At 41.9% G+C, this 18,230-nt stretch overlaps 1 protein-coding gene across 1 annotated transcript in view; it reads left to right on the top strand.

Moving 5' to 3' along the window:
* The window catches only part of DPF3 (double PHD fingers 3), a 94,036-nt gene that overhangs the window by 40,436 nt on the left and 35,370 nt on the right, over positions 1–18,230 (top strand). Inside the window, exon 9 of the mRNA XM_057416089.1 lies at positions 10,892–11,029. Within this exon, the coding sequence (XP_057272072.1) occupies positions 10,892–11,029 (138 nt within the window). The remainder of the gene's footprint in view (positions 1–10,891; positions 11,030–18,230) is intronic.

The following is an 18,230-nucleotide window of genomic DNA, read 5'->3' as shown; positions in this document are numbered from 1 at the left end:
AATACATATAAGAACTACATTCCATGTGATCAAATACTCTTTTATGGTGAGACCAGGTGACTCTGCACAGTACAGTGAGGGACATGTTGGGTATTTTGCTTCAGCAAGGTGAATATTCTAAGGGCAATGAGCAGAAATGGAAAGACTTGCACATGAATGGGACTGTCTGAACACATGATCAAGGGGGAAGAGCTCTTTACTATATGAAGAGTCAGGAGATTTCTACTGTGGTTAAATAGCTGTCCTTGTGTGTTAGAAGAACTGAAATGTGACTTCTAAAACTTCTCTGGGAGCCCAGTATGTATCTTGCTGAAATCCACATCTGTCTTCTATTGGTATATGCATAACTGTCTTTAACTCTTTTCTGGAACATCCTTCTAAATCCAAGGACACTTGTCAGTGCTAGTCATTTTGAACATAATGTCACTAATTGTCTGATCTTGTTTTCCTTTTGTATTTTTCAGAGAAATCAAAACATGCATAGTAGTGGTTTGCACACAGTAGATAAAACATACAAGATATCAGAGTAGGCAGCAGAAATCTGGACTCAAGTCAAGGCTTTAGCACATTGTTGTACTGATGGAATTTTGCCTTGGCTTACATTTTGGAGCATAAATTTCCTCTTTGGTTTTGGAAATATAAACTTTCCTATTTCAGTTGGCTGATACCTTTCATTTTTAGGAAACTTATAGTTAGAGGTGAGTCATAAGGAATCTTGGAATCCAAACTTTAGACAGTGATGACTCCTTTTCCATTGTAAATAGCTGAGAAAGGGGTTATGTGGCAGCAAAACTCTTTTACCTGACTGTGGAGTGGAAGGAAAGAACTGTCCCAGTTGTCATTCCATTGTCCTGAAGTAATATCCTACCCTTGTTAACTTTCTGTAGAAATATTACATGCAATTCATTGTGAATAATTGGCTTAAGTTGAGGCCTCTTTCATGCTTGGGTGGATTTATTGAATCAGTTTTTTTTTTTTTAAATTATTTACTAAATATTTTTATAAATAAACCTCAATCTAGTTGTTGTAGGTTTGAAATTGGTTTGCAGTACTCCATGTGCATATGTTTTGGGCAGATAGATTTGTTTTACATGGAAACACGCAAGTCAAAAACAGTGAAGCTGTTTCCTGTTTGGGAAAACATGATTCCCACAATCACATTATTGGTATAAATAATAATGGTAAACACTTTACCTTTTCTGTGTATTATTGCTTTTTGTGCAAGTGTTCTGATATTTGAGTTTGGAAAGTGACCACAAAGAAGAAAGTATAAGCCTATCTAAACTAAATTAATTCTCTTATTTAGAATCATAGAATAGTTAGGGTTGGAAAGGACCTTAAGATCATAAAGTTTCAACCCCCATGCCATGGGCAGGGACACCTCCCACTAAACCACGTCACCCAAGGCTCTGTCCAGCCTGGCCTTGAACACTGCCAGGGATGGAGCATTCACAACTACCTTCGGCAACCCATTCCAGTGCCTCACCACCCTCACAGTAAAGAGCTTCTTCCTTATATCCAATCTAAACTTCCCCTGTTTAAGTTTGAACCCATTACCCCTTGTCCTATCACTACAGTCCCTAATGAAGAGTCTCTCTCCAGCATCCTTATAAGCCCCCTTCAGATACTGGAAGGCTTCTATGACGTCTCCAAGCAGCCTTCTCTTCTCCAGCCCCAACTTTCTCAGCCTGTCTTCATACAGGAGGTGCTCCAGTCCCCTGATCATCCTCGTGGCCCTCCTCTGGACTTGTTCCAACAGTTCCATGTCCTTTTTATGTTGAGGACACCAGAACTGCACACAATACTCCAGGTGAGGTCTCACAAGAGCAGAGTAGAGGGGCAGGATCACCTCGTTCGACCTGCTGGTCACGCTCCTTTTGATGCAGCCCAGGGTACGGTTGGCTTTCTGAGCTGCAAGTGCACACTGAAGCTGGCTCATGCTCATTTTCTCATCCACCAACACCCCCAAGTCCTTCTCTTCAGGGCTGCTCTGAATCTCTTCTCTGCCCAACCTGTAGCTGTCCCTGGGATTGCTCCGACCCAGGTGTAGGATCTTGCACTTGTCATGGTTAAGTTTCATAAGGTTGGCATCTGCCCACCTCACAAGCATGTCAAGGTCCCTCTGGATGGCATTCCTTCCCTCCAGGGTATCAACCAAACCGCACAGCTTGGTGTCATCGGCAAACTTGCTGAGGGTGCACTCAATCCCTCCATGTCCATGTGACTGACAGATGCTAAACAAGACCAGTCCCAACACTGATCCCTGAGGGACACCACTCGTTACTGGTCTACAGCTGGACATTGAACCATTGACCACAACTCTTTGTATGCGGCCATCCAGCCAGTTCTTTATCCACCGAGCAGTCCACCTATCAAATTGATGTCTCTCCAATTTAGAGACAAGGATGTCATGCAGGACAGTGTTGAACGCTTTGCACAAGTCCAGGTAGATGACATCAACTGCTCTACCCCTGTCCATCAGTTCTGTAGCCCCATCATAGAAGGCCACCAAATTGGTCAGGCAGAATTTCCCCGTAGTAAAGCCATGATGGATGCCACCAAGCACCTTGTTGTTTTTCATGTGCCTTTGCATGCCATCCAGGAGAATCTGCTCCAAGATTTTGTCAGGCACAGAGGTGGGACTGACTAATCTGTAGTTCTCTGGGTCGTCCATTTTCCTCTTCTTGAAAATGGGGGTTATATTTCCCTTTTTCCAGTCATTGAGAGCTTCACATGACTGCCATGATTTTTCAAATATGATGGACAAAAATATTTTTGAAATATGATGAACTGCATGGGTACTACTCCTTTGCTCTTTTTTCATAGTTGCACATTCATATTTATGGGAAACAAGAACATATTACCAGCTCTCATCAGTAATAAACAGGTTATGGGAGAAAAGTAATCTGTGGGCCAGTAAGATGAAGTACCCAGCTGACACTGCCCCTTGTGCTTGAAGATAGCAATGTTATTGCTGAATAGGCCTGCTTGTTTGGAAGAGGCATTCAGCTATACACCAATATTAAAACTGATTAGAAATATGGAATTTCTGTCTGAAGGGCAGTTTTCAAATCTAAAATGTTTCATATTCCTGTGTTTTTAGGTAAAGGTGGTTGGTCGCTTGTTTTGTGGAATGAAATATTCTGAAATACTTCCATTGACTTTATTGAGCATATACTGGATCAGAAGTTCAGAATGAAAAGCTTGACCATCCTAAGCATTGATAAAATGGCTAACATAATCATGAAATGCCTTGTTTCATCAAATCAGGAAGTTCATCAAATATGGAAACCTCTATTCTGGCTTAAAAGTTGCCATCAATTGTAGCAACTGAGCTTCATGACTCCCGATTCCCTAGCCAGAGTGATTAATTTGTGCTGAATCTCTGAAGATATTAACTTTCCTGCTATCCATACTTACTGGTCTGCTCTCATTCTTTTCATGTTCCCATGGAGGCTTACCTGCATACATACTTCCACCTTTGTTTTCTGTCATTCTATCTATTGAAGATTTCCCTCGCCCATCTCTAAAAGTTGTTTCTTTCTTTTCCTTTTACCAATATGTCCTTGTTTCCTTTTAGCTTAATTCATGTATAAACTATTTTAGCATAACAACTTATGTTTGTATCGTATCCTTTATTCATAGCCCCTCTGAGGTTGAGATATGAATTCAGATTCATTCCTTGTGCAAAATGAGAATTGACTGAAACCTTCCTGTGATCTCTGCTGGATCAGTGACTAATGCAACCTTGCATGTATCCAGAGACACCGATCCTGTAGTGTTTTGTAGAAGCTGATTCTTTGTCAAAAATGTCATTTACAGGTTTTTCTAGTTATTTAACTTGAATTTTCTCTGTTACAGTCTAAGACCAGCAGTCCTTCCTTTGTTCATAGTGGATAACAATGTCCTCTGTCTGTTTCTGTAAACAGTTACTCAGGCTTCTTTCAGCTGTGTTTTCTTCAGGAATTTAACTAAACTTGTTTCTTTTCTCTGAAAAATCTCCAAAGGGTCTTATTTAAGTAGCAGTGGCCAGAATGAAGTTGAACGTGCTGTTCTGAGGATGAAATTAGTTCAGAAAAGGAATGGTTGATACATTTACATGTAACTTAAATTCACTTCTAGAACTTTGATTTATGCAACTTGCTCTGTTATGTATCTGTGAGAGGTTCAGGCTGACCTAACAGGTTGTTTAGTAAACCTTTCTTCAGTGCAAGACACTCCTCTCCAGTGCTGCGTCATGTTTCAGTGGCAAAGGAGTTCTCATCCTTGTCCACCATGTGAGTTCGTATTTAATATACCATTTGCTATAGTTTCTTGATCCTTCCCTCTTTCACCTGTTTCTACTCAGACAGATTATCTACCATCTTTAGTTTCCTTATTATGCTGCTTTGTCCTGTTTATACTGTGTTTTTTCTATGGATAGTAGATTTCATATTAATATTTACTAATTAGACTATGAAAGAATTCTTAGATTCATGAAACTCATACATTTTTATTATTATTCCAATATTTTTGCCAACAATCGGTTCTCTGTATGTTTGATACTTTCATTTTCCATTCCACCCTCCAAAATAATGATAAAAAACACAGGCAAGCACTGGGCCCAGGTGCCTTGTGAAGTTTACAATAAGATTAGACTCCTAATCCACACTGATTTCAACTGAAGGTAGGCTCCTAAACTGTAGATTTAGATTAGACATTAGGCAGCAATTCTTACTATGAGGTGGTGAGGCACTGGCATAGGTCGCCCAGAGAAGCTGTGGATGCCCCATTCCTGGCAGTGCTCAAGGCCAAATTAGATGGGGATGGGGCTTCGAGCAACCTGGTCTAGTGGAAGGTGTCCGTTCTGTGATTCTATGTGTATCCCACTAAGTGCCTATCTCTTTGTATTGTGCCCACAGATCATATAGGGCTTGGTCCCTAAGTGGACACTTTGAACTTGATTTTAAACTACCAGTAATTATTCAGAACATGGTCTTGTTTTTAAAAGTATTTCACCCTACATCCACATTCTCCTCCTTTTTCTCTAAATTCAGCAGCAGAAGGGTATTGAAATTTCATTATTTTGAGGTTAAATTTTTTCTTCCCTCTTTCCTTTCTTCACTAAACATATTGTAGGTGCTGCCAACAGAAGGCTAGAGGCTTCAGGTAGTTTAAGCGGCATACATAAGATGAACAGATTCCACTGAGTTTCAATCGGTACCAAGGATCTCTCTCTTTTAGTTTCCTTAGAAAATTCCAGTTAAATGTCATATTGCTCCAGCATGATTTGCCAAATGCAATTCCTTGAGGCCTATTCTTTAGGAAATATTTGATTGCTCACAAAGTGATGGCTCTAGTAATTACCTTGCTAACTTCACCTGCCTTCTTTCTCATCTCCTTGAAATGGACCTGTTCCTGTCATACTCGTTTTAACAAACATCTCATTGACTCCCTGGAAAGTTTGCTGTAATGCAAAAAGCCTACAAGATAAATCATGATTTAGCTTTATTTTTACCAGTTCTCTGGCACTTAATCTGTTGTCTTCTTACAGATACTATGAATGAGTCCAGCACTACTAACTGCTGCTTCTTAGGACAGACCTTTGCTTAAATATCACAGTGACAAGTAGATTTGAAAAAGCTTTGATTATAGCATTATGTTTTTATATGCTTCTCATCAATCTCCATCATGACTTCAGCTTCCCTGTAAACAATTAGTAGTTCAAGCCCTAAATCATCTTCTGGTATTATCCTTTCTGGTGAATCCTTAAGTAGTTAATGGGCAGTAAGATCTAAAATAAGATGATTGTTCAGTTGAAGCCAACAAATAACTCTCCCACCATAGCTGCTGTACTGGACATTCATTGACTCATTATTGGTAAAATCCCCAAGATTATAGAGGCAAGGACACTTTTTTTTTTTTTTTTTTTTTAAATAATATTGAATAATATATGTCTGGAGTAGAGCCTGTGGTAAGAGGGGAACAGAGGTGACTCATAAGCTACTTGTTTTCTCCTTTGCTCCTGCTAGCAATTCATTTATTGAAATGTGGACATATATATTGTTGGTCTGTGCACGTTCTGCGCTGGAGTTTAGCGTTCCTATACAGCAGGTAGACTTGTCCTCTGGGGGCACTGGAACAAGGACGATTTACTATCACAGAAACCCCCCAGTGAAATGGGTTGCTAAATAGCTGCTCTAATACTAGAGGTGAATAGCATGACAGTACTGATCAGAAGGATGAACGTAATGTCTTCCCACCAGTGGAGGTCAAAATGCATACACTGTTAGTCCAGAGTGTGGACATAACTGTAACAGGGGAGATTATATTACCAAATCAGTGCAAAACAAGGAATGTTTTTTTTGGAGTGGAGTGAATGGTGGGACTGGAAGGTAACTTTGAGGAATGACTGCTTGCCAGCAGTTAACTTAAGGTTTAGTGTTTGACAGCCCAGCTGAGAATTAAAAACAGGAGGCAAAGGAGAAAAGCAAAGAAAGACAAGGAGGGGAGCAAGATTCAGTGACAAAAAAAAAAAAAAAAAGCATGCACTCCCCCAATTTCCTGGTTCCACTAAAAACATGGATTGTTTCCTTCTGTCTCATACTGGTGACAGATTGTGCAAAATGTATGTGGAGAACTGGCTGGAACATAACTCACAGCCTGCCAAGGACCAAATGTGTAACAATTTCAAAATGACAGCAACACAGCCATTAAATATTTGATGAGGAAGTCTTTCAAGTCATGGATTTCAAATTCCCTTTTAAAGCAGGGGAAGTATTTTGTATTAATTTTAGTTATTGAGAAATGTAAACAAGGTGAGAATTTGCTTATCCGAAGAGTTGCAGGCTGCTACAGGTCAGAATTTAGAACTGAGCTCTCTCTTATGAAACACTTAATGCTTGTGATTAAACTGTCTGCAAATTGTGTTTTTTGCCAATAACTCAGTTGTGTAATGTCTTCATTTCAGTCTTCAAATTGGAGGGAAAGTGAGGTTCATCATAGAGTGTCTAGTGGCCTAATAAAATCTTTCCCTCTTTCCCATTTGTGGCATTTGATCTGCACTGCTGTATTACTGCTTACTTACCCAGCTTGTTCCTAAGATGGCATTCACATCAGGGTATAGCAAAAATATATCTTTTGAATACAGGAGGAATTGGAATGGGTTACGTTCTTCAAACTCCTGCTGTTTTCATTGGGCTTGGCTACCTAATTAAAGATCCAGTCAACTTCCCAGTGTTGAAATTCAGGATGAAATCTACCACATGCAAGGATGATGAGCCTATCCAGCAAGGAAAATTAAAGATGATAAAAGTCAAAGCTGCTGAAAGAAAGGCAAGGCCACCTGGCAAAGTTTATGAAAGGCACACTCTCACTTGCTATGTGTGAGCTGCATAGCTTTAAAAACTAATCAGCAGTGTACATTTCAGACTGGGAGAACCAGTTCTCATTATGCTTTTGTCAGCTTGGAGAATGAGAAAGATGCGGCGTAAGCACTGGTGTGGATGCTGGAACTCATGAATTCCAGTCCTGGTAATGACAAAAGATCACTGTGTGGGCAAGTCATTTAACCCCTCTGTGGTTCTCTTTTTTTCAGAAGTGAAATGAGAATAGTATTTCCCACTCAGAAATTCAGAGGAAGATTAATTAATGTTTGAAAAGCCAGTCTTGCAGTGGGAAGAGTTACATAAGAGCTAAGTGTTTATTAATGATCACCCTTTTATAGAAACTACTTCCTAGCACAGTGATATGGTAGATTAATAAAATGTGCTCTATCTGGAAAATAAGAGATATGGTGAATTCAGGAAGATTCAGTCTGTTGGAGAAACCATGAATTTCTGACTTAGCTTTTATTTTAGCAGTCTCAACTGAAGCCAATGGTTCTTTTGCTCAACTAATATCATGATACCGTTTTCCCCCTGCAGAAGTCTAATTTGCTTGGGGAATAGGAAACCTCTGCAGTTTCAACTCATAGTATCACTTCAGACTTTTTTGGTGACAGAACATGAATTTGAAAGGCATAGAAGTCTAGACACCAAGAAAAAAAATGCTACTGGAAGCTGCAGGTCTTTGGTCCTACAAAGGATCTTTGGGGCCTGTGTAAACGCCTTTGCCTGCACTCTGGTTATAAGGTCCTCCAAGGTTTCCTTTTAGCTAGGCATGTCTCAGCTTATCGCCAGCCTCAAAGGCCATCTGAAAGTTTTGGCATTGGGAAGGGCTCAGCTGCAGAATTACTACTGCCTCAGCTTATATTGACACTTGCTTCTTTATTAGTGGTGAACTGATATTTTTTGCTGCAGAAGGGCAAGTCTACAGATCCATCTTATGCCATCCTGAACTTTGCAGTTAAAATCCCTGCAGGATCCTGTAGGGAAATGAGGCAAGGCCACTGCCTTGCGACTTCATGCAGGGAATGCAACCTTTCTTCTGTGCACTGAGGGAGAAAGATCCTTGGAAGCTACATTCAAGGACATGGTGCTCTTGTATGGTAACAAGAGTAGAGTTAGAACCTTGGGTGTGTTTTCAGGTAGACCTTAGTGAAATGAAGTCTGGTAGAATTTCTAGAAATATTTTTATTTTGAAATTTTAAATGCCCTCTAATAGCTAAATGGGACTGGGGTTTAGACCGTATCCGGTTTTACATCTAGGTTAGCACTGACACAAGATTAAGCTATATAAGAGCAAAACAGAGTTGGAATGCAAATCTGTCTCTCCGTTCTAAGAAATGCTGTAATATTTGGGTAATTAGAGGAGTTATCTTTCTGAAATAATTTAAAGAGTGAGTATTTTGTTGGTCTCTCCAGGTTGATGGTTACTTTTGTGTTACAGTTTTTTTGCTGTTCAAAAAGTGGAGACAAAGTCATACAGAAGTGTGGATATCTTGTTGTTTGATTCTGCCAGCATCTGTTCCACTGCTTGTCCTTTGCTCTGTAGAGCTGCAGAGGAGGAGAGGGAGTAGTTTCCATCTCCAGAGCGCATTAGAAGAATACATGGTTGGTACTAGGAGAAGAGAGACTGAACTGATGCTCTCTGGAGAGCATGCATGTAGCAGCAGTCTAGTTGTTCAAAATGTCTGTCAGAAGAGTTAGGTTTAGATATGAAACAAAGACAGATGCTTCAAAGAATGGATGTGCATATATATCTGGGCATTTTATTTCTCCCCCTCCTCCCTCCTGCATGAGTTCTCATTTCTAAATCAAGAGCATTCAAAGTCTTTAAAAATCTGTCACTAAGGACACATTACATTTGGAAAAAACTTTAGTCCTGTTATGATGACTCTGTGATCATCACCTTGCAGAACAGAGAAAACTGGATAAAAGGACCTAATATTCCAGATCACTCACCTTATTCATATCATGAGGTTCTTTTACACGTTTCTAATAAGGCAAAATATTTTCCTTGAGGGAGTCTGCAAATCAGAGATCTCTGCAAGAGATGCAGAATGGATTAGGTTATCATGCTAGGCTTTGTTTTACAATTTTCTGTCATCTGTTCCGGAATGTGGACCATCAATTGGCTTTTTTTGTGAGTAGTACCATTAAAGTATAATAATGAAAATTTTACTTATATGTAAATGAATAATTTGGGAGTGGGTCTTTTTTGTTTGTTTTGTCTGATTCATGGAGTCTTATGACATTCCCAGGCTTAGGTGTCTGGGGAATAGGAATTAAGTATCTATATACATTTCAGGATACATTTTCAGTCTCAGGGCTGAATGAAGTTTTTAAGAGTGAATGCTGACTTTCCCCTTGGAGAATTTTTCAAGGGGTCTAAAATCAAGACAGAGAACTAGACACTGCTGGGTTCCATTCTCTCTTCTTGCACCACTTCCTTTGCCTTTCTAAGCAAGATATGCAGGATAAACTACTAGGCATGACATTTATTCCTGTGTGAAATCCTTAAGGTTAATGAAGCTAATGAAGTGCCTGGAAATGTGGCTGGGAGTAAAAATGTACAAGAAGAGCACTAAGCTTTTTTGCCTTTGTTTCCTAATCTCTGAAAATGGTAGTAATTGCATTTGGTAGACAAAATAGCTGTATAAAAGAAAATGGACATTCAGAGACTGCTTTAAAGATGAAAAAAGATAACTTTTAGAGACAATAACACGAACTAAAACCTTTATAGAAGCTGAATTTGTATGTAAGGAATCTTATGATGAAGCCCACCCTTGTGGTGAGCTCCCTGTGAAAACATAGACCTTTCAACATCCTTAATTGTTTGATCTTGTTCTCTGTATCAATTGACTTTGTCCTAGAATAAAAAAAAGTTCAGAAGGATCATCCTCTGTCACATGTATTATTTATTGGGATTCTGAATATGAAGTTTACCTGGGCAAATAAGTGTCACTGATATGTGTTCTTTTAGCAAGAAACTGTGGATGATTTCCATGTCCTCGTCTTGACTAGGAACCTGCGAATAAAGCTGTTACCCTTTAACACAAAGTCTTCTCTTAAAAACAAACAAAAAAAAAGTTTCCTCTTCTCAGAGATCAGTAATGAAGAAAATAATGTCCTTTCTTCTCAGTTCAGTTCTCATTGCTGTGGGTTGTGCAGCACCAACATCAGAACTGGCATTTCATTTAATTTTATGTGTAATCTTCTTAGTAATCTTAGCAGAGAGGATTAGGGCTGTATGAGCTGCAGAGACTCAATGTGCATTTGCCCAGGCTGTAGGAAGGACTGCTGGCAGCACCACGGGAAAAAAATCTTGTCCAGGGACCTGCAGCTTCAGGGCTGCCCTTCTGTCAACTTTCAATCTCTTGGTTGGAAGAGTTTTGGGCAGGCAGTGGAGTCTGCAGTGCTGCTTGTGGTGGGGAGAATGGAGCATTATTTGAGAGGTTGCTGCCCTTGTTGCAGATTACACTGATGTTTCTGTTCTCTCTTCCCCTCCCTTGTATCTTCTTTCCTTCCAGTCTGTGGCAAGCGTTACAAGAACAGGCCTGGGCTGAGCTACCACTATGCTCACACCCATCTTGCCAGTGAAGAGGGTGATGAAGCCCGCGAGCAGGAGACCCGCTCTTCCCCTGTCCACAGAAATGAAAACCATAAGCGTGAGTAGTTTTTTCCCTTTGCCTTTGAGATCCTTTTCAGGGATGTTGCCTCCACTTTGTCTTTCCCTTGTGGATGCTGGCATGATTGCCTGGCTCCATTGTGAGTGATTGGGACCTGGATGCTTGGAGCTAATCAGCCACAGCTCACACGGGTGCTGGCTGAGCTAGTCAGAAATTCATTTCAAACCCAGCATTATCTCTGCAGCAAGTCACTTTTCCATTACTGATCCTGAGAGGAGGAGGTGGCAAGGAGAGGGGGGGAAAAGAAGAAATACCCAACCTGCCCATCCTCAAGCAGTCTCTCAGTGGCTGTTAGCAGGGATGTCAAGGAAATACACGTCCAGTAGTTTGAGGGGGCTGCCTTTGTTTTGCTTTTGAATAAAAGACATTTATGCATGTCTTAATATTTCAGGTATGAAATTCATAGCACCTGTCCCCCTCATCCTTGCATCTCCTCCCCAGACAGCTTACCCTCAATTTTACCAAAAGCCACTTCTTAGTTAAAGTTTGGGAAAATCTATGAAAAGCATCAGTACTGATCTGCAAACAGGAGAGCTGGAACACAGAAGAGTTATGTGCCTCGATTCCCCACACTGGAACAGGGATGACAGAAATCTTAGTAGCGTGGATGGCTCTACTTGACTCTCCTTCCTCTGATTCTTTTGTGCAGAACTGCGAGTCAAAGAGACTTTGTTTTATTGCTGATTGTTTTGATTGCAAGTCTCTGAGCTGCTATTTCTCAGTTTTTCAGTGTGCAATACTATGTGGTGTTTGCTTTCACCTTGGGGTTTGTGTTGATAGCTTTGTTCACTTTCAGAAAGTTCTTTCAGATCAATGTAATGAACAATGTGGACAAAGCGATGAAAATGCTTATGGAGAAAAATATCCAGGCAAACACTTTCTAATACATTAAGAACTGGAAGAAATATGGAAGTAGAAAAACGTTTTCTTTCTAAGCAGGATAATTGATACTTATCCCCAGGGAGGTGTGCGAGGGGGTTTCATTCCTCCAAAGCATCTGCTACTAGCCACTGTCTGAGCTTGAAGGGCCGTTTAGTATGATCCCATTTGGCAGTCCCTATGTTTCTGTCACTTTTATGCTCTACCTTTTAGTTATTAACATGTTTTGTAGATTCACAGCAAAAGTAGTTTTGACTCCTCCAGCTGTTGATAAACTTGAGCTGTCAATGCACTAAGAGTGACTGCTTGAGTAGGCTGGAGAATGTCAGTGTTAAGCCAATGGCTTTTGTTTACTTAGCATTTAGATCATCTCTGTTGTTGTTTTTTTTTTCCTGTGCTTGTACTAGTCAGTAATAGTTGCATATCTGAGAGGCATATTGCAAATCTATTTTGAATTAATATTGATAATGGCCTGGTACAGGTGCCCAAACAAAGAAGGGTAGTGTCCCCTGCCTTTCAGCTTGTTACAGAGGCCAAAGACAGTTTCAGTCCTTAGGTTTCTGGTGCTTAGGAAATGATACAAGTTAGAAAGAAGAGGAGCTAGAAAAGCTGTGGTAAGGTTAGGAGCAGCCAGACTTAGCCTATGGAAAGAAAGGCGCATTCTACTCTATGGGAAAAGTGGGAGCTGCTCAGGCTTACGTTCCCCCAGAGTTCCTGTGTGATGCTTGTGGCAGAGGGAAGCTGCTGATGCACAGATCCCCAAACAGGCAGAAGTTTAAAGCCAGTGGGGTAAACTGCTCTGAGACCCAGATTCCTGAGCAGAAAGAATCTGCTTAACAACCAGCCACGAGCCAGTGAGGTATGGGCAACAGCCATGTGAAGATGAAGATCACCCCTGGGGAAAGTCCCAGCCACCAGAAGGTAACTCTCCCAGATGGCTTAGCTGCTGCAGTGGCTGTTTGTTCCTGTTTGCCTGTTTGTTTGTTTACAGCCTTGAGCTCAGATCTTGCATCTTTGCTCTTTCACTTGGCGATATTTAATTTATGCTGCCATTTATCTTCCATGTGAATGCTAATTGTCCACATTGCTAATGTGCAGTCATTAAATGGTCCCTTTGTACAGGGGATGGTGGGGAGCCAGGGCATCAGATCCTTCCTCTCCCCTAAGAACTGCTAGGCATGTGTTATGAATTAGATTTGACAGGTCTGCAGCATTGCAGGGCTTGGGCTTCAAGAATCCTCTCTGCATGGGCTTGGGGGGCAGGAGGGAGGGATGAATGGAGGGAGGGAGGGAGGAAGGGAAGGCAGGGGGGATGTTAATCCAAACAGCTAATCCTCAACCTATTGAACAGGAGGAACAGAGATACGGTATAGAGCAGGGTCTGGTTATTTGCTTAGCAGTGTGTCAGAGAGATATGAGCAGCCTGATTTAGAAAAGGCAAGGAAAATTCAAACCAGCCATTTGGAATTTGCTGTGCTGTGGGAGGTGAGCACTGGGTCAGCAAAGTTCAGGCGGGTGGCTGCAGTATGAACTTCCTTCCATTGTACCCGTGTCTGCAGCCTCCACTCCTCACAGTAGTTGTGGCAACAGCAGCCGTGCTGATGCAGGAGGGAGCTTTCTGGAGCACCGCTTCTGCTGGATTCAGCTATTGATGCCCTGGCTGGTGCCAGCTCAACAGCTGATGTCTTCTTATCTTTCTACACACCCAGTCCCCTTTATCTTTACTCCTCTCATGCACAGAACAATTTGGGTAGTTCAGTAAATTATCCAGGGACTGGAAAATTGCTGCAGATAGGAGGAACCTACCTGAAACCAAGAACCACTGAACAGATGTGTATCAAAGAACAGGGACTGGCCCAAGCCCCAAGCCTCGCCTTCTTGGCACATGTCACTGTCCTTGACTGTCATAGAAGGTTTGTTTATTTACATCTCTCCTTCTGTCCTTCTTCCTCATCTGTAGCTTACCTTTTGCAATGTGGAAGATAGTTCAACAGTCTTCCTTGGCCTTTGTCTTTCCTACAGCATCTTAGCCTGTGCTTTGTTCGAGCTTTAGTTGCTTTGTTTGTATGTCTTATCTAGCCCTTTGACACAGATAAATAGACCTTCCTCAGTGCCTAGTCTTGCCTCTGCCTACACATGCATTTATTTTTTACCTACTCTGATTTTTCTTACGGGAGTATGGAACTGTGAAAAGGGTGTTATAGAAAACCCTTACAAAAGTCAATTTCCCCAGCTCCACTGATAAAAAGAAATGATCCCCCCCCCCCCCCCGTTTTTTTTCTGCTTGCTTTTCCTCCACATGTTGGCACTGAGAGCATGAGATTTGTGAGCCCAGAGTGCATCCAAGCCTGCCACAAAACACCTGCTGTTTTATTCCATCTCACTCCATGGGTACTGGCCAGCTATGGGGGCAGCTGGTGCTCACAAATTTTGAGACACTTCTGATAAAGGAATTACATTAGACTTCCATCTATTGAATGTGTGTGTGAATGAGTGTACTGGTATAAATGCTCTTCCTTAATTCCTGGGAGAATAGGATAGTGTGTCTACATGGAGAAAAACTTCCTCTCCTTTAAAGGAGAATACTTTTCAGTGGCTTTTTGATGTTTGAAACACTGGTTACAGGCAGCTGTGTAGTAAACAGCAACTGAACGAATCTTATGCCCACAAGCACTTTGGCCAAAGACAATCCTAAATAAAGGACACTGAGGGCTGTCACTGGCCAAGCTACTGTGTGCAGGTTGGTCCATGCAGTTAATGAGAATGCAGTCCTGTGCCCTCCTGTAACTCTGCTAGCTTACACATCTGACCTGCAAACCCCCGTGTATGTTATTTCATGGCATCAGCCAGTTGTGCCCAGTTCCATCACAGGTTTTATTATGTGGATAAATCTCTAGTGGAGAGACCAGCCAAAGTTGTTTGTGTACTCTAAGCATAATTGGATACCCAGTCTCCAGAGATAAAAAATTAATGTGCTAACCTTAGTGTGCCTCCAAGCTGTCCTCCAGCTCCCCCACGCAGTCATCTCTGAAACATTTTTATTTCCATCCAGGCAGGGGGCTGCCCATGAATAAATGACAAGAGTCAGCCCCTCAGTTGGAGACGAGCTGTTTGTTCCTCTCCACAAGCAGCATCAATTTGAAAAGCTGCATCAGGCCTACTTTTTCTGTGCCTAGTGCTGATGCTCGCTGGGGCCATGATGGGAGCTACTTCTGAATGCAAGGATGCATCAGTGCCCACCTTGCGACAAGATACCCTGCAGCAGGTGTCTTTTCAGTGAAAATATGTACATTACCTTGGGTTGACTTCTCATTAGTTTAATCTGGCTGTGTTTTTCTGTTTTCCAGAGTTTGTTTTCGTAAAGAAAAAGAGAATACTAAAAGAAATAGTACCAAATGCAGAGCTTGGAGCTGTGTAATGATTTCCACTCAAACCCTGTCTGCAGCTGTGAATTCTCAGACTTTTGTGCCTGTGTTTTGGGGTGCTGAGTCAAAAATAGATCAGTTTGAAAAGCTGCATCGGGGTATTTTTTGAATAGTGGAAAATCACAAGCTCATTTCCTACGTACAGGAACCCCCAGGGGACTTTTTATTGTTTTTGTTTAGAGTTGCGGGGGTTTCTTTTTGGTAGTTTGGGGGTTTTGTTTTTACATACTGCCTGGCCAGGACCTGAAATGTTGTTGTCAATATGCAGCTACATTGAAGAGAAGCACCTAATGCTTCTCAGTGGTTTATGGTAAAACATTTCCAATTTAACTAATCGGTTTTTGAAAACCCTGTGTTGCTTCAAGAACATGTCAGCCATTGACATTATAGTGAGATATTGGGACATTATAGTGTCATTTATGTATTTATATTTATTTTTCCTTTCTTGCTATCTCCTTGCTTTTCTCCCCTGTGTAGAATTTGAAGGAAGTAAACCCCAAAGTTTTGACTGAATTTAAACTTAGATGCTTGCCTTCTCATACTCCTCCAGTGAGTAATTTCCAGACTCAAAGTCTACATACTGCAGAGACCCATTTCATGACACTGGCTGTTCTTACCTGAACCCTAAGGGATGTTGCCAGATGAGGCTGTATATTGGGCACTATAATCACTCCATGAGTTCCCAGAGCTGATGGGAATGATGCTTTTCAGTGGCTGATGCTTTTCAGTGGCCAGATGCCAAGTCCCAGGACAGGTACCCCTCAAAATCAGGAAAAGTATATGTTAACATGTCAGACTCTTTGTTTGCCTTTCTATTTTTTACTGTCTTTTTTTATTGTCATGAGGCACTAGACAGTCACAATGATTTACTGTGGGATTTTGGCTCATGCTTTACATGTTCCTGCAGAAGACTCTATAAGATCAGCCCACGGACATTTCTACGAAGTGCTATCTTATGATGCAGGAATGCTGGCTCTCCAAATCTACGATATCTGATCAGTTGATGCTGTGTTTTCCTAGCTGTACCTTCCACTGCCCACCTCCCAGCTCATTCATTAGCTGTTAAACCCAAGGGCCGTATTGATTCCTGTAAAAGACATGATCAAATGTTCTTCCTTTCCCCACATTCAAAGGCTTCCTCTGACTTGTACAAATGTACCTCCTTTTCATAGCACTTCCTGTAGCTTGTAGTGCTCCTTGGCCATGCCTGAGCAGAGCCTGTAAGAAAGGCAGACTTGTCAGACCTGCTAAAAGCTGCACAGGCAACAACTCCTTCTATCCCCACAGCACCAACTAACTCAGAGAGGAGATAAAATTCAGTTACTAGGGAGAACTGGCAATACTTTGAGTGGGTGGTTTTCAGCACCTTTTGGTAGCATAGCCTGCTTCTCTGGCTGCCAGCAAAGGGCATGGCCATGCTGTGAGGGGGAGTGCAGCATGGAGAGTCTGAGCTAGCAATGGCCCATGGGGCTGCACTGTCTGATTAGCTTGGCTTGGGAACAGAACAGCAGCCATTTCCCAGTGCTACACCCAAGTTAACAGCTTATTTAGTTGAAAACTGTGCCACAGCCACACAAATGCGTTGCTACCAACCTAAGCTGTGCTTAGAGCCTGACAGAGGGTTTCTGTATCAAGTGCCTCAACACTTCCCAGTTTGGGGCTAGCCAAGGTGCTTATCTCTGGCGTTAAGGACTGAGTAAACATGCCCAGAGAGACCAGCCATTTCCTCTCATTCAGTTTGATTTACATTTCTTCTTGGAAAACTGCAATGAAAAAACCCTGCACTCAATTCATGGCGAGGGGGCTGCAGAAATGACTGTGCACATCTTTGCCTGGCTGCACACACACAAAACACCAAGAACCTTGAATGCATTTCAGCTATACCAGGCCTGTTCCTCACCAGGAGTTACAGATATGATGTTCCTTTATTGTTCCTTTCCAGGACAGGGTCTAGCCTGAGCAGATGCCTCTCCACAACCCGCCTCTCTGACCCTCACCACCGCTCATTATACCCAGGCAATGACTGGGGCCCAGCCAGGCATCTCCCTCCTCTTCCTTCAGGAAAAGCCATAGTCCTAGTGCCGCTTTTCTCTTCTCCACAAAGCCATTTTTGCATTTAATTCTCACGTTATAATGTCTTGCACAAGCCTGCTATCCTCTGCTGATGCATTCTGAGCAGCAAATGAAGGGGCTTATTCCTTACACTTGAGAGATGAAGCACTAACAGGTGGCAAGGCCGGAGGCAGCCCTGGCCAGGCACTGTGGTCACCATGGAGACAGGCCAGGCCTGCCATGGATGAGCGCTGGCGGGGGGATAAGTGAACGCACATGGGAGAACTTTGGCTGTAGGTTGGGATTATATGTCATCAAGTCCTCCAAGGGGCTTGACGATCCACGATGGGCTCTGGATCTTGGCTGGTGTTTTGCTGCACAGGCCTCCAAATATTGGGCTTGCACTTCAACAGTGAGAAAAAGGGAGGAGTCAGGAAGGAAAACCTGCCCCACGTAACACAAAGAGTCTTGTAGTTTAAAAAAAAAAATCCACCCAAACCAAAAAACTCAACAAAAACCAAATCCAACCCTTTTCCTACATTGCAAAGTGCATTGACTTGATTCAGACCTACACGCAGGTTACTGTGGTCTCTATTGTGCTCTGCAAATTTTTGTTGCAAATGGAGTAAATGGCCTGATTCAAAGCCTTTTGAATTGAATTGAAAACCTTCTGTGGATTTTTTTGGTTTTGGACCAAGCTCAGAAGAAACAGGTAGGAGCTGGACAAAATGTGCTCAGAAAAATCCCTTTGGGAGTGCATACATGTCCAACTGTAACCGATTTACTGTAATCATTTAAAGAAAAGATGCACCACCCACAATCCA

The sequence above is a fragment of the Pezoporus wallicus genome, unplaced genomic scaffold (genome assembly GCF_028554395.1).
Source record: "Pezoporus wallicus isolate ANWC-B61680 ecotype Strahan unplaced genomic scaffold, APGP_CSIRO_Pwel_v1 scaffold_2146, whole genome shotgun sequence".
NCBI lineage: Eukaryota > Metazoa > Chordata > Aves > Psittaciformes > Psittacidae > Pezoporus > Pezoporus wallicus.
Note: the sequence above shows the minus strand (reverse complement) of the source record. Positions and strands in the feature narration are given on the sequence as shown.